The following is a 13,437-nucleotide window of genomic DNA, read 5'->3' as shown; positions in this document are numbered from 1 at the left end:
AACTCTTGCTACTTTTCTTGTTGGCGTTTCTCTTGGATTTGGATAAGGAGAATAATGTTATCCAGTCAAATTTTGCCTCTGCTATTTTGATTTAGTTCTGTCTTGTAGTTTTGATTTGCTACTGCAGCATTTCAGTAATTTGCTTGAACATTACTGAAAAGAAATTGAATTTTATAGGCTTTATTTTGCAGCAATAATTTTTCACTTCCAGGTCTGCATGTCAGATCTGATTTGTTTGATCAATGCCAACTTCATGTGGCAATGACTAAAAGCATTCTTGGTGTGCTTGTTACTGGAAAAGAAATGGGACTGTTCAGTCCCCACAGCATATAGTTTTACATAACACATCACATACCCATGTAAAACTAGTTAGTGTAGGGGATTATCAGTGATTTTAATTAACTCACAATATTCCCCGTGTATTTGTCTCATTCTGGACTAGAGTGAGAGTCTTGGAGTTTGATGAAAGACTCTTCCCCCCCCCCCAAAAAAAAAAAAAAAAAATTCAAGTTCAGAGGGAAGTCTTTATGTAAATATTATAGAAACCCATGGAGTCCACACTTTGATCCTGATGAGAGAAATAGACTGATATGGGAACAGGAAGGTTTTATCTTCCCATGTGAAGAAAAATGCAGCAAGAATATTTTTAGCTGCTTTTGGCTGAAGGGTAAAAAGAGGGAGAGGAATAGACCTGCATTTGGGGGCATTTTGCTTTTTAAAGTGCTTTCCTCTTTTTCAAACAAGATATTTGGAAGACTAATTCCCATATCATTAAACATCAAAACCTCAGCTGCTGCCAACTGAAACACAACAAGATAAAATAATGCAACGTAAATTCTCTTCAGGGAAGGAAAGTGGCTTGTTAGATGGCACCTTCAGAATGACCTGGGGTGATCCCAGAGTCTTAGAACAAGCGAAAGCACATATTCCACCTGTGAATATATTAGTTTGGGACATGCTTTGCAAAGCGTCACACACAAGCCAAGTTTTGTATAGTTGCAAACAATCATCAGCTGATTCATTGCTGAATAAAACATGAGAATTGAATCTGCCCCATGGGGTTTTCAGTCTTGTTGTAGAACTGACAAGCACCATACCCAGGGAAGAAGAGGTCTTCTGATTGTACTTGGTGCACGTAGGCTTCAACGCAGAGCACCAGACAACAATTTTAGTAATGCAGGTACCTTGCAGACAGCAAGACGTCTGGGGTGCACCATGTGGAAAGGAGAGAAGTCCTCTGTGCAGGAACTAAATGTTAATATTAAATTTTTATGCAGACGAAGATTAAGGAAGAAAAAAAGTTAATATGAAGATACCTGACTGATTTCAGGTTGAATTACAATGCATCAAAACAGAGGTAGGCAGGGTATGATAATAATCTTTGTTTCAAAACTGGAGTCCTAAAGAGAAGCTATGCTCATTGAGCTTCTAATGAAGCTTTTATCAAATGCAAGACTGATGTAGCCAATATTGCCAAACTCTAGAATTAAAACATAAATGTATTAAAAAGAGAAATGTTTTCAATTTTCTTCTTGCTTTAATTTGAAAGTGGGTTTAGTATGTTCTCTAAGTTTCATGCATTGAGCTGTTTTCCCATCAATAGTGAGAAGCAAAATGCAATAATTGTAATAGGATCATATTTGTGTGCAGTATCGACTGCAGGAGCTGGAAGAATCAAATGTACTAAAAGCGGGCAAATAATTGACTTAGCAATGATGAACAGAAGAATTAGCATTTTCGTTAGGCTGTCTGCAGAAAAGCCATGACCACATTGTACCAAGTAGCCCCTATTAGTAATTGGAAACATTTTGCTTTGTGCTGGCTCTTTTTTTGCCCTGCAGTTTTCAGGCTCTTTCTTCCATCACCTGCCAGCACTCCCTGTGTTCTCTGTTGCTCAAACTCTTGTGCAGACACATTGCTTGGTCACAGCCTCAGAAATCTGTGTGGATTTGGCCACCGTGAGCCAGGTAGAACCACAGGTTAAAAACTGGTCCTGTTTTCGAGGAATTAATTCACACAAGATTTACATGAACAAGAGTTCATTACTAAACCCCAGGCATGAAGTTAAGCCTCGGGTATTAAGTATTTACACCATTTGCAGTATAAGTAAGTAGTTTTCAGCTTGGCCTTACCTAGCCAGGAGGAATCAGTTGGATTCAGCTGATGTTTGTCTGTGTGAGTACAAAAAGAAGCCAAATTAGGGATTTATTGCATGAGGCAGGGCGGTGATTTGTGTGGTGTTGGCAGCCCTCCTTTCAGCCTTGTAGTGGAAATGAGGAGAGCTATTTTTGAATGTGAAAATGTGGCCTTGGGAGTACATAAATATTTAACTTTGAGCATTTTCCCCTGAGATCCATCTTACAACTGTGGCACAGTAACTTTGAGCCCAGCCTAAATGTGAGGGAGGTCAATAGTAACAGTTCCATCAAATGCAGCACTTTTGGATCAGATCTGACTGAACTCGTCCTCCTAAGACCTTGTATTTAAGAAAGGCTTCAGGAATTTGTGTTTGACTGAAACATTGGTCCTCATGCTGTCTCAATTCTCCCCATCTGCTGAAAAAATAGTTGAAAGCATCAAGGTGTAGTAGGTGTAACTCCTGTTCCATTTCTTTGGTGCACTTTGCTACGTGTGGGTGTGGTGTGAGTCTCACAGGGTGGAATGAGCATCCTGCACTCCCAGATTTTGCTTCTTCTGACAAAACAAGCACCAGGAATGAAGCACATAAATTGAGCAGAGGTCAGAGTCCAGTGGCACAGACTGATGTGGTTAAAGCTGCTGCTGCTGAAAATAGCAAAAGGCAGGTTTTCTGATGAAATCCGAGGTGCTTGCAGAGAATGGGACTGCTGAAAGTTTTACAGTTCCTGTGCTGAAGGAAGTGCCTAGTCAGTAAAACATATTGTGCAAAAAAATACTGTTGCTCTCCAGAACAGAGTGCTTGGTGATTTTTAGAGATGACTCCTGGCTTTAAGGACTGACATGGATTTCTTTGTCCTAGACTCTCACTGAGAGCAAATTAAATTCTCATCTTACAGGTTTTAAGCCAAAAAATGATTGTCTCATCTGTATAAAGTGACTTAATTTAGAAGATGAAAGAGAATCTAGAACTTTCTAGAGAAAAAAACCCAAACTTGTGAGCCTCTTAATTTGCAAGCTTTGAGTATATTAGCAGATACTAATTCTTTCACTGCGTTTTGATGTCCAAGTGTGAAAACAATTGTGGTTTAAGCCATGCCCTGGAGCCAGAATAAGCAGGAAATTTGTGGACAGGAGCAGGGAAATAAGGGAGTGGGGGTCTGAAGAGGACGTGGCAATGAAAAAAAGAAATTTAGGAACATGTTAGGGTAGGTGCCTTCCTAACCTGTGAGGAAAGTCATATCTGCTAGAAATAATACAACACAATACAAGAAAATATATATATTTCCTTATACTTTGAAAAAAGCCCAAACCCATTTCTGTTTCCAGATCAGTTGTAAACAGTATTTGTATCTTCTTGGGTTTTTTTCTTATTAATGCAAGGCTAAAATGCGACCTCCACCACAAGTGCTTATGGTATTTATTATCATGTGGAAACTTTCATTTCAACAGCCAACAAAAGGATACAAATCTAAGCAAATGACCCAAGTTAGTGGCTGTGCAGGCGTATAAAGCAATTTAGTAGAGTTACAGTGCCAAAAAGGGAGTCTATTGCTCTCATGGAAAATGGTTCAAGGTTCAGTACACAACAAAATAACAATGATTTATGGGTGGGCAGCGAAGTTTTAAATGCATGGCCAGACTCCTAAGGACTATTTATGCTGGACTGCTTTGTGCTGCTGCCTCAGACTAGCAGTCAGTTTTTTGATGTGCTTGTTTATAAAATTGCACTTTGCAAGCAGCCTCTTGCGTGGCAGTTTTTAAAAGCCCCTGGAGCTCTCTGCAGTCAGACCAGATGAATGGAAAATGCTGTTCACAGCATGAAAAATTAGTAATGTGTGGGCTGAAACCGAGTAGAATTGCCTAATGTCATCCGGGTTTGATATTGTGCTACTTTCTGTGTGTCGAAATGCTTTAATGTGAAGTCTGTCCTCCTCAGCTGGTGAACAGTTACCACATCTTCCTCTTGCACTTTCCAGTGGTCTCTCACAGCTCCTTGGGTGGTGGTTGTAGTGGTATATTGCAAACTGGATGCTGTTGACCAAAAAAAATTTTCTCCGGCCTTCTTCTCCTGTCATCGTGTCCCAGAACTGCTGTGTCCTCATGCTGCCTCTCTAACTGATGGCCATAATGAACAGGTCAGGCAGCATCTTTTATCTCTCCTTGTGCTGAGGCACGTGTCATTATCAAATATAGGAATTAGTCTTCTCAATTTAGAGAAACTGATTTTTTACTCTGGAGGACTTGAGGGTCTTGTGGTGCTGCAGCATCCAGGGCTTCCGCTGGAGCTGCCAATTACTCCACGAGTTTCTTTACTCAGTGTTTGTGTGTTTGAGACCAGGAGGGCATCCATGAAGCTCTTTGAGGTGGATCGTGGAGGGAAGAGTCAAGAAACATTTCAAACAATTCCAGATGTGAGTGTCTGAGAAAGGATGTGCATAAAACTCCACTAAAATAGGATTTTCAGGTGCCCCAGAGGTTCTTACTTTTTTTAAAGTGTTCTGTCCATTCCACCATCACAGTACCCAGCATGATTTCGTAATAGGTAAAAAGCTAAGAGGTTTCACAGTGCTTTAGAGCTGAGAATTTTAGTTCTTCTGCACTTTTTTGGTGGAAAGGGGAAACAAGGATCACACAGCAACTGTGTGATCCGGTGACTGCAGTGGCTGCTTTGGTCTCTGGAGCATCTTAAAGGGTGGCACAAAATTGTTGTCTAAACCTCAGAGATGGAAGGATGAGTTCCTGTTCTCCATTTCTAGAAACAAAGGTAATCTTGTAACACTTGAGCCAGTGGAGAGCACATTTTTCACACAGCCTCTGATGACTGCACTGTTGGCAGCTTTTGAAAACAATAATTTATTACTTAGAATGCAACAATTTGCATTCTGAGTAACCAGCCAGGGTTGGTAGTAGAAAAGAAGATGGGCGATGCTTCTCCATGATTTGCACCATACTTCCAGCTTGCACTAAGACAGAGAATTCTATCTGTGCTCCAAATCTGCTGACCTGTCTGAAGTGAAAGCTGCCGACAGGTCCCTGGGGTCCAAAATTCTGGAGTAAACTCATCAAAAATATGTCAAAATATAAAAATAGGAAATAAAAGTACATTTCTGAAACTTCTGAAAACTGGAGGGTGTTTGTCTTGGTGTTGGTTTGGATTTTTTTCTTTTTTTTTTTTGTGTGTGTATGTATTTGCAATTTTTTGTGGGTGTGGGGGCTTTTTTGTTTTTGGTTTGGTCTGTTATTGTCATTATTATTTGTAGAAGTAGTATTGGTATTATTATTTCGGCTGTCTTTTTAAAAAATAATGCAGTATTTCTTGGGAAAATGTCTCCTTGTGGGATGCTGGTGGTTTTTCATGCATATTTTTAAATCTCGAACCTGATTGATGCAAGCTCGCATTGCGTTTCTTGAAAGTAATTGGGTCACTAGTGGGAACGTGGAATAAGAAAGGTGAATGGGTTTCCAAGTTTGAAACCATGACTGAGAGGTTAAATAAGTGCTTTTCTTAGCAGAGATGCTGAAAGAGAAGGAAAAGGGAGCAACTCCACGAGTATCTGTTCAAGATTTGCAACCCACTGCTTGAAGTGTAAAGATCATTTTGTCTTGTGCAAATCTCAGCCACCCACAGCTTCAGCAGGAAAACACTGCTGCTCTAAACAAACTCTGCTGTGATAATTTAACTCATCACCCTGATGATGCTTTGTGGGTCTGAGAATTGGGGTGAATTCATGCACAGTCAGAAAGAGCGTGACAAGGATTCCAGTAGTATTCCAGTTCTGCAGATGGCTTTGTCTATAATTTTAATTTTAGGGCAGTAATGCTGGGTTTTAACATCTTATTTGAGTGCAATTTGATGGGAGTGGCAGTGTCTTGCTCACTGGCATTTGTTGAGCTTTGTGGGGTTTTCCTGACACAGAAGTCATAAATCTATTAAATTGGAATAAAGGAATGTAGGAGTATAGGAATATAGCATCCTATGAATTATTATGGAGCAAAGGATGTGTTTTGCACTTGAATCTTCTGCCTAGCTTCAACATGGCCTCAGATAATTTGCTTGAGTTTATTGGTTGGTTTGTCATTGTTCTTACATTTATTGCATGAAGAAAATACCTGGAATACCTTTACTTTTGTTCTGTTACCCATAAACCCATACATATATATATATGTAAATGAAAAATTAAGACTACTGAAAACACAGAAAAGAAAGAGAGAGGAGCTAAATACTAAGATACATTCATCATGCCAAATTCAGCCACTTTTCTCAGAATTTTCTGACGTCTGGAAAAAATATTGATATTTTGTCTTCCCCAAATTAATACTGCTAGATTTCATAAATACTATCTAAACACATCTTCCTGTTCTTGTTCTTCATTTTCTCTTTTATTGAGGCATTTTTAACAGACTTCCACCTGTTTCAGGTGAAAAGCTTTTTGACATAATACATACATATAGGTAAATACTGACTTTGGAGGTTTGTGGCTGGTAAGATTTACAATTCCTTAATGTCAGCTTTGACTTCAGGTTTGTTAAGGATCTCTGTGCTTCTCAGGACAACTAATCTTCGTTATTTACCATGGAGTTCATTATTAAAGCACATATAATTTAATTCTGTAATTGCATTACTTTTCAGGCACACGCACTGATCTTGCGTGAAAGTGGTTCTTCTGAATTCGGAAAAATGTGTTGTAACTTTCAACTTCCTTTTACAAAATGAATGAGGTAGAAAGGGATTACGTTTATCTGCTCTGCCAAAGTGGGATATCAATGCAGTGCTGTAGACAGAAATTTGAATTAATGTTGCTGAGATATAGCCAGATTATTTCCCGCGTGCTTTGAAGCTTTGCATTTAGTTGCATCTTCTGATGCTCCAGCAAGTGCTCCAAACTCATCAAGTTACTGATGGATGTGTTTGTAAAGGCCTGGATGGTCACTTTATATGAAATTATAAACCCACTGTTGTACTTAATGAGGTCAGTGAAGCAATCAGGAAAGAAATATATAATTCTGCTGCGTGGGTCTGTAAGCATGATACATCTTAGGCTTTTTAAGTTTAATGAAGCAGCTACTCAGCAGCTGAACATTCTTGTTAAAGAGTCTCAGCATGGATTTTAAAGCTAAAATGTTGCTGAACACCGTGGTCTCCTTGGAGAGTCTGTGGCTCTTATTCTCTTAAAATGTCTGCATCTTTTATATGTTAATGGTTTTGACAAGAGCCATTTGCTTCATTTTCATTGTAAATTAAGCCCAGAGTCCATTCTCCATTCTCTGAACACTCTAATCCCTGTAAGCTGTCTCATCAGTCTCCAGCTCGCTCCCTGGGGTATGTGTGGTCTGAGAATAGCTGAAGTAATCCTGCAAAACAAACGCTTTGCCAAAGCATTTTCCTATTTTAGAAGCCTTTCTAAGAATACAAGTCCCTGTGTGAAAACTTGCATGGTGCAAGTGGTCCAGCATCCTCCTTAGTCCTCACGTGCAGCAAAATCCTACTGCCAAATACATCCCTTCAGGGGGCTTCCCAAGGTTAATGCTGCTATTACTCAAATCCAACAGAGGCAAATCACAAGGTTTCTTCTAAACCCTTGGAGAAACACCCCTGTTTAAAGGGTTTTATTAACGTTTAGTATTTAAAGATTCTTCTCAGCTGCAGTGCTGACACCACACAGCCATGGCATGCAACACAGAACACTTTTTTTGAGGGTGAAACTCCTGATTTTAACATGGGAATATCATCATTGCAACCTGCAAGGTTTACATGTGACTGCAGCCAAGCGTCCCAAGGCATGCTAGGGAATCTTTCCCCCTTTTGCAGAGGGATTAATCCACCCTGCATGTGTGTTTTTGGTGCCTGACCTGAAGGGGAAGAGAGCAGGGACACATCCAGGTGGAGCCACGCAGCCTCCCCTCCACGACAAACCCACCCAGCCAGGAGCATCCCACCAAAATATCAGGAATTTACATGCCCAGGCTCCTTGTTCCCAGCATAACCCTTCCTTCCCGATTACTATTGAAAGCACCATGCAAAACACACTACCAGGGATGCAAGAAGGAGCAAAATAGAGAAGAGAGATGCGGGCAGGCTGTGATTTCTGCCTCACCTTGTAGCATAAATTACTGCTGTGCACAGGCTGCTATTAAGCAGGTTTGTGTGAATAAAGTCCTGTACAGGATTAATTGCCAGGTTTGTTCTCTGCTGCAGGCTGGTGATAGGAGAGACACCGAGCAGCAGTGAAGTGTTTTCAAAGGGGATTTGAAGCTGATCAGCCATTTTCTCCTCCAGTACATAACTTTCCCCACTGGTGGACAGTGGCAGAACCTTTAAATTTAAAAGTGCAAAGGGTGAAGATTGAATATTCCTCTGATATATTTGGAGGGGGAGCAGCAAAAGGTTCAGCCTCTCTGTTTATCACTTGTGACTTCAGGAGTCTGCAGAGAGGAAAAAGCAGGGTTGTTGGCTTGCTGCTTGTGGGATGCACCGACTGTTTTCCTGTGACACCTAATGTTGCGAACTCGCTCTCCCTGCCGAGTGGGCTTCGGAAATCCGGGGTGGGGAGTGAGGGATGCTCCTTCTCACGCCTGGTGTTGGTCAGACAGGGACAGATGTGTCCCACACCACCTCCTTGTCCTTCCTCCTGCCTAGATGGGGACCCGCGGCCCAGCGCCATGAGGACGAGCCGCTGCAGCCACCTGCCGGGAGTCCCTCCGGAGTGCCCGCGCCCACCAGCCCCTGATGGCAAGAGCCTGGCCAGCAGCAGCGGGGGCCTGGCCAGCAGCTGTCCCCAGTATGTCATGCAGGTGTCCTCCAAGGACGGGCAGCTGCTCTCGTCCGTCGTGCGGACCCTCGCCGTGCAGAGGTAGGTGGGGGACAGCGCGAGGGACAGGCCCCTTCCCGCCTGGTTGGACCCCCATCCCAGCTTCGTCATGGCCATGCTACAGAATGCACCACATTTCCTAAATGCTTCCCCAGCCAGCGTGCTGAGCAGCCAGACAAGCTGTTTCTAGCATCAGTCCTGCAGCTTCAGTTGTTGTCCAACTGAATGGCCAGCTCTTTCTGCTGCTGGTTTAGAGAAGCAGATTAGTGGTGAAATATGTTTAATTTATGCCTATGAAGCCTGCTTCAGACTGGCTTTGTTCTCATTAGAAGAAAGAAAGAGCATTCTGAAGGCTTTGGCCTTATCTAGACTTGATGCTTGGGTCAAAATTAAATTTGTCTTCGCTGGTGGAGTGCTGGAAAAACTTCATGGATCTTAAAGCAGTGCAGAAGAAATACCCACAGGCAGCCACACAGCAGGGATGTGTTTGGTACAGTCCTTTTCAGGTCTGTTTGTATGACTCCTTGACCTCCCTGTATGATGTCCCAAGGAGAGGGAAACTCTTTCCAGGGACAAGAGCTTTCTGCTTGCATGTGGTTTCCTGAAGTTGTGGCCCTGCCTTCACTGTACTCCAGGGCACGGTGCTGCTCTTTCAGGAGCTCTTTGCTGTTGGCCAGTGAAAACAATGTTTAGGTCAGAGGATCACCACTACAACAAGAAGTGTCCAGCTGAGGCAGATTGAAAACCTCCCTGATGCACTTTGGGATTTCTTGAGGTGGCTACACCACGGGTCTGTGAGGAGCTGGGGAATAAAAAAGTACAGAAGCACTTGCTCTTCTGCCTCTCATCTGCCACTCCAATGTCTTTCACTCTGCACTTTTCCCCCCTAACAGAAGAGATATTTTAAACAAGAAGGCCAAAATGCCTTAAACCATTAGCCCAGCAGCTTGGATTACTAATTACAGAGCAAAGTACTCTTAAACTCAAATATTTCGCACACCGTTAGTTCGTGACACAGAAAAAGGCTATGCCACAGCCTTGTGCAGTGACCAGCAGTTTTCTCTCCCTCTCCTGCAGCAGCCCCTTCAATGACCGTCCCATCTGTAGGATCTGCCACGAGGGCAGCAGCCACGAGGAGCTGCTGTCCCCCTGCGAGTGTACGGGGACCCTGGGGACCATTCACCGCAGCTGCCTGGAGCACTGGCTTTCATCCTCCAACACCAGCTACTGTGAGCTCTGCCACTTCAGGTTTGCAGTGGAGCGCAAGCCCAGGCCTCTGGTGGAGGTCAGTACGTGGGGCACAGCCCCAAAGTCTTAGTTTTACTGACAAAACCTCGTCTGCTTTTACACAGGCATCACAAAGCCTCTGCGGATCCACGGGAGCCAAAGTGAATTTTGGTGTTTGGAAACATGAGGACAGGGGCTCAGGGAAAGAGCAGGGAATAACAAAACTCCTCGTTTTGGGCCAAATCAAAACAAGTGATTAAGAATGGGATCAATGGATTTGCTTCACTCTGAACCTGAGTGAAGATTTAGGAAGCAGTGTGCAGGGTATTCCTAGAATGCCAGCCGGCCTGGTTGAGGGTGGAAGAGAGGTAAGGAGCAGTTTCTGTGGAATGTGAGACAACTGTCTGGACTCAGAATATTAAATATAGGTAAGGAATTTTATTTTCTCCTTGCTTTTGAGAGAGAGGTGACAAACTTAAGAGCTTTAGAAACCCAGTTTCCATGTCAAAGTCATCAAGAAGGAATTTATCTTGTTCAGTATCTGGCATGTTTAGACATTTGTGAGTGACCTTTTGGCCTCTTCTTGCCTATGTGCCAGACTCAACATTGGATTGGAAAATTGTTCTTCCCTTATCAATGAAAATTCAGTTTTTGCCAACTATAGATAGCAGCTTCATTAAGTTTTCTGAGTTTTAGGGTATGTTTGGCCCTCAGGAAAAGAAAAGAAACCGAAGCAAGTTCAGTCTCTTGACACTGTTAATGACCTTTTTTCTCCCTCATTATATTTTGGAAAAAGATGAAGCAAAGTTACAGTTTCTTTTGGAATTAAAAGTGAAATACAAATAACATTTGACAACATGAAGGAGAAGCATCATTTTGTACCAGCTGGTGACAGAGGCACCTACATGCAGAGCTTGGGTTCAGGACAAAATGTCTTTCCTGTGCATCTTAGTTGTTCCTGTAAACTGTGTCAAAACTGGTGGAAGGAGTTACAGTAGTAAAAATTATGATGGAAGGAGCTGAAAGCAAAGCTGACCCTACACAGGTTGGGGCACTGTGGTTGTTTGATTGTTCCCTGATGAAGTGAGGCTTCTTTTTTGGCAAAAGCAGTAATAAATAGTAGAAACAACAACAATGATATTTAGAGTAATAATGGTAAACCTGTCATTTATTTCTCAGTTGAGGACAAATGAAAACCATGAACAAGAACATTTCTGAAACATAGTAAAATGTTTTTTATCTTTACTGCTCAATATTTTCTGCCTTCTCAGCTACTTACACCCACAGTATTTTAGTGCAGAAATCAACAGCTTGATGCAGTTGCAGGAAAGATCATAAAACCCCCCAATCCTTTTAAAAAGGATATGTTTACTGTTTAGAAGGGAACTGAAGACATACTTCTAAAGTTGAGAGCAGCAGAGACAAAGAGTAGCTAAAGTGAGCTGTATGCCAGGGGGAAAATTAAGCAGGAAGATAATCAAACTTCTTGATTTCTGTCAGTGTAATTCAAGTTTGTCCTGGAAGTTTCTACTTATTTAATACACAGTGCTTTGAAATGCAAAGACCTCCCCACACAAATAATTGCAGCAAATCTGAGAGTTCCCAAAGCAGGACTAAAGCAGGTGCCAAGTTGCCAGATTCCCTCATCCTCTGTGTCCTAAAAGCACTTTCATGCCTGTCTCTCTGTGTTACCTTGAGTGTGAGGACAGGCAAGGAGGTTTATCAGGTGCAGTGTTTTTTTTGCATTTCTCACAAAAACTTTGCTGTAATGTTTGGGCAAGTGACAAGCCAAAGTGGCCATCTGCTTTTGATACCACAGTGTGTGTACGTTTGGAGTGGGGTGTCTAAGTTCTCTTCATTTAATGAGATAATTATTTCTCTAAAGTTTCCCCTGACCTAGACAATGGAAAGAGTAAATGGTCCTCCTTTCACTGGAGGTGAATGGTGAGTCTTACCACTGCATTTACTAGGTCAAGAGGGACTATTGTACTCATAAAGTGATTTATAGAGCACGGATTCTACAAAGCTATCCCGTAACTCCTCAACAGGCCCTATCTCACAGAGAGAATACATCCCATTCAGGGGTCAGTGACAGGTAGTGAAGAAATGCTCAAAGCAATCAGTCATCATATTGATCTTTTCTCTGAGATCTTCCACCAGGAAAGAAAAAAAAAAGGTGTTTTTGACTATTGCAAGACATATTATACTCTTTCTTAAAGGCCCGCCCCCCCAAAACAAAGAAAAGAAAACAGCATGCTATTATGTGTTCTCTTCATCCCTTCACTGGATTGATCACTGCTTCCTGGTGACTTAGACATGGGCCTGGAATAAATCTGTTTCAGTGGAAACAAATTGAGATACTTTACTTGTATTATCTATAAATGTCATATGTGAATTTATTCCTGCTGTTAGCAGGAGAGGCTGCAGCAACAGTGAGCTTGAAATGGAATCAGTGACATGGCTGATGGTTCAGCCATATTCCCTCCTCCCTGTCTCCATCATTATGGAAGCAGCAGAGGAGTTTCTGTGCTTCTCCTTTGTCTCTGCCACAGGTTGTATATTTTTGTCTAAAGGAGAATCTTCTCCCCAGAAATGTGCAATGTGCTGGCTGTTTGATGCCCAAAACCCAACCAGAGCATCAGGCAATGGTAGTGCAGTCTATCAGGCAGATCCATCCTCTCAACAATAAATGTGTGAAGCTTCTTGGTTTCTTTTTTTAAAATCGTATTGTTCTCCCCAGAAGAACTGTGTTTCCACACTGGGAACGTGAATCAGGCACTATGGTGGTGATTAAACCCCTCCTTCAGCATTCACAGTACTGCAAAATTCAGTTCAAGGAGCCAGGGTCTGAACCCACCCCTTCCACTCTGTGCCAAAGGAAAGAGAAACCTATAATATGGTGGTTGATATGCATGGATTTGATACTCCTTGTGACAAGCCAGCCAAGGACCTCAAAACCAGCTCAGTGAAATCTCAAACTGAAGTAAGTCCATTACTGACTTTTATGGACCTTCCAGTTTTATACAAGCTGCCTTTTTAATGCAGCCAATCCACAGGAAGAAATCTGCACCAGGAATGTGTGGTATTATCCACATAGCTCCTTTTCCTATGTTTCAGCATAAAGATTAGTCAACCTTTATGAAAGTGTTATATATCATCTCCATTTCAATATCCATATTGTGCCTGTGTTGCTTCCACTTGGCTCAGTACAGAAGCAGGCACAAAACATGGCAGTACAAATATATTTATTTGCAATAAAATG

General features: G+C 42.0%; 1 protein-coding gene across 1 annotated transcript in view; it reads left to right on the top strand.

Moving 5' to 3' along the window:
• Positions 1 to 13,437, top strand: part of MARCHF3 (membrane associated ring-CH-type finger 3) — a gene marked incomplete at its 3' end in the record, with an annotated part of 55,762 nt that overhangs the window by 28,719 nt on the left and 13,606 nt on the right. The window contains exons 3-4 of the mRNA XM_082302267.1: positions 8,777 to 8,990; positions 10,026 to 10,233. Coding sequence (XP_082158393.1) covers positions 8,800 to 8,990; positions 10,026 to 10,233 — 399 coding nt within the window. The 5' untranslated portion in view covers positions 8,777 to 8,799. The remainder of the gene's footprint in view (positions 1 to 8,776; positions 8,991 to 10,025; positions 10,234 to 13,437) is intronic.

Source organism: Coloeus monedula, assembly GCF_965178545.1.
Source record: "Coloeus monedula genome assembly, chromosome: Z".
NCBI classification, from domain to species: Eukaryota; Metazoa; Chordata; class Aves; order Passeriformes; family Corvidae; genus Coloeus; species Coloeus monedula.
Note: the sequence above shows the minus strand (reverse complement) of the source record. Positions and strands in the feature narration are given on the sequence as shown.